This window comes from Stegastes partitus, unplaced genomic scaffold (genome assembly GCF_000690725.1).
Source record: "Stegastes partitus isolate 25-593 unplaced genomic scaffold, Stegastes_partitus-1.0.2 Scaffold1775, whole genome shotgun sequence".
NCBI classification, from domain to species: domain Eukaryota; kingdom Metazoa; phylum Chordata; class Actinopteri; family Pomacentridae; genus Stegastes; species Stegastes partitus.
Window position 1 is genome coordinate 131,224 of NW_007579506.1, and position 2,205 is coordinate 133,428.

At 45.7% G+C, this 2,205-nt stretch overlaps 1 protein-coding gene across 1 annotated transcript in view; it reads right to left on the reverse strand.

The window, feature by feature from the left end:
* LOC103372540 (integrin beta-5-like) overlaps positions 1-1,228 on the reverse strand; it is a 6,054-nt gene extending 4,826 nt beyond the window's left edge. Inside the window, exons 1-2 of the mRNA XM_008302205.1 lie at positions 1,121-1,228; positions 939-1,028 (exon numbers count right to left, since the gene is read on the reverse strand). Of these exons, the coding sequence (XP_008300427.1) occupies positions 939-1,028; positions 1,121-1,228 (198 nt within the window). The remainder of the gene's footprint in view (positions 1-938; positions 1,029-1,120) is intronic.
* Positions 1,229-2,205: the final 977 nt, after the last annotated feature.

A 2,205-nucleotide genomic window follows, 5' to 3' on the forward strand; every position in this document is an offset into this window, starting at 1 on the left:
GAGTAACTAACCTCGAACTATTTCAACTGACTTTATGGAACCCAAATAACCTGAAAGCGAGTCAGATTAACTGAACTAAACCTGGTTTATTCGGTAAACTTGGTTTATGGAAAAAGCTCCACTCTGTTGTTAACTGTGATTGGCTGAAATCTCCCGCCACAGGTTCAATTTTATAAATTGTGAAAACAGACCCAAGGTGCAGGTCTAGTTTCCATTAAAACCACTTCACCTGTGGTACATATATAATAGCATGTACTACTGTAGTATGACATTAAAACACTGCTTATCTCAGCTTTATCTGACAGAAAATAGTGAAAAACTCCGACCACAACCACATTTCAATAAATAATAGTGAAGCAGAAAAGCAGTTGTTTATTTTTTACAGCTGCTGAGAAAACTTGAAGAACTCTCCGTGACGCTCATTAACTAAAAGTCAAGTCAAAACCCAAAAGCACTTTTTTTTTGCAAAGTTGAAGTTGTGTTATTAAGTTGCTGTTTCTATAAACAATGTGAAAACCAAATAAGACTATAATGTAAACATGGCTAACCTTCTGAACATATTTATGCAGCTTCAGACAAATCCTCACATCTGAGGAGACAAGAGAACGTTTAACATTCCAGATTAATAACTGACGTTATCAGAGACTGCTGCTTATCTGTCAATGAACCAACAAACAAACCCACTAAAAGCTTCTCTCCTCCTGAACAACATTTCTACAGAGACGTCCAGTTCGCTACAGTCAGCTGTTACAACACCCTGACGTCTGCACCAAGATGAGAACTCCAGCTGGAGGCTCATTAAGCGTCCCGGCGGTGGGAAGACTTTAAAGAATCTGCCTCTGCTTCCAGCCCCTCGTTTCATCTTTCTGCTTAAACCCTCTGTGATGTTATGAAACAGGAAGCAGCCCCAGTCGGCAGCACACAGCCTCCGTACTCACATTATAGGCCGTGATAATCAGCTGGATGACGTTTTTGGAGTCCTGGTCCAGGATCTCCACCGTGGTCCCCGGAATGAGAGCAGTGAAGTCCTTCAAAGACGTAGAAATAAAAGATGGATGAGGTTTCTAAGAATAGATAGAGTGTGTGATGATTAATTCACAGAGAATAAAAGATGACGTACCTTATAAATAACGTAGAGGCGCTTCGTCACCGCAAAGATGAGGAAGATGTTGTTTTCTGCCAGTTTCTCTCCGAGAAGAGCCAGAGACGGATAATCCTGCAGAGACATGGACGTATTTTATTAGTCCACACATGCTGCATGTAGACTAAAGAGAAGAAGTTCTGCTGCTGGGTTTGCTCTGCACGTCTGACACCAGAGTGGATGTTGACGTGGTTTCCAGTTTTAGACAAGAGCTTATCTTTATCACATTCCAGCATCATATTTAAAACAGCCCAGACTGCACTTTGAGACATTTGTGTTGGANAGGTTAACACGACGTCCGTCCTCTAACTGCCTGAGTGGAAAAGAGTGAAACATGGAGACGCATTTCTCTGGTTACGCACATTTTTATAGCTAATCTCTCCACGACCGCAGCGCTGCCTGGCTGCAGGTTGCGTGTCTGAGCGCCAGCTGCATCTGGCTTCATGCAGCATGTGCAGCTCTGCAGCCGTCGTGCACATTCACTGCCACACAGCTGATGCCAGAACAAACCAGGGCTGCTGCTGCGGCAGGAAGCGTGGCCTCATTCGCTCCCTCACTCGCACTCCTCTGACCCTGATCGCCGGAGCAGCAGCTGAGCAGCGTTCAGTCGGCTGCACGGTGAACGCTCGCAGCGTTCGGTGCAGCCGAGCGGTGGCGGCCTGCAGCGCTGGATATAATGTGGCAGCAGGAATGTTAATAAGGCCGTGAGTCAAGGCTTCGTTCAGGATCCCTCCTACGCCGAGCATGTCAGGCCTCCGTCTGACACCAGAAAACAACATGCAGCTTCTCCCGACTGAGGCGAGGAAAAATCTGACGCCCACACAGGAAAACATTCAGGGAAAGGTTGACTTCATGTGGAGCGGAAACAGCAGCAGGACGACTGGACTGTAAACACTGATGATGGATTAGATCACAAGGCTCACCCCGTCCAACCACAGTCACATTTATTCCTGCATCAGTCTGCAAACTGCAGCTTTCATCAGCTTTACACCCCCAAAAACCTGAATCAGGTCGGCTGATTTCATCCTAGATCATCAAATTTTACAGTTTCTGCTCGACTACTT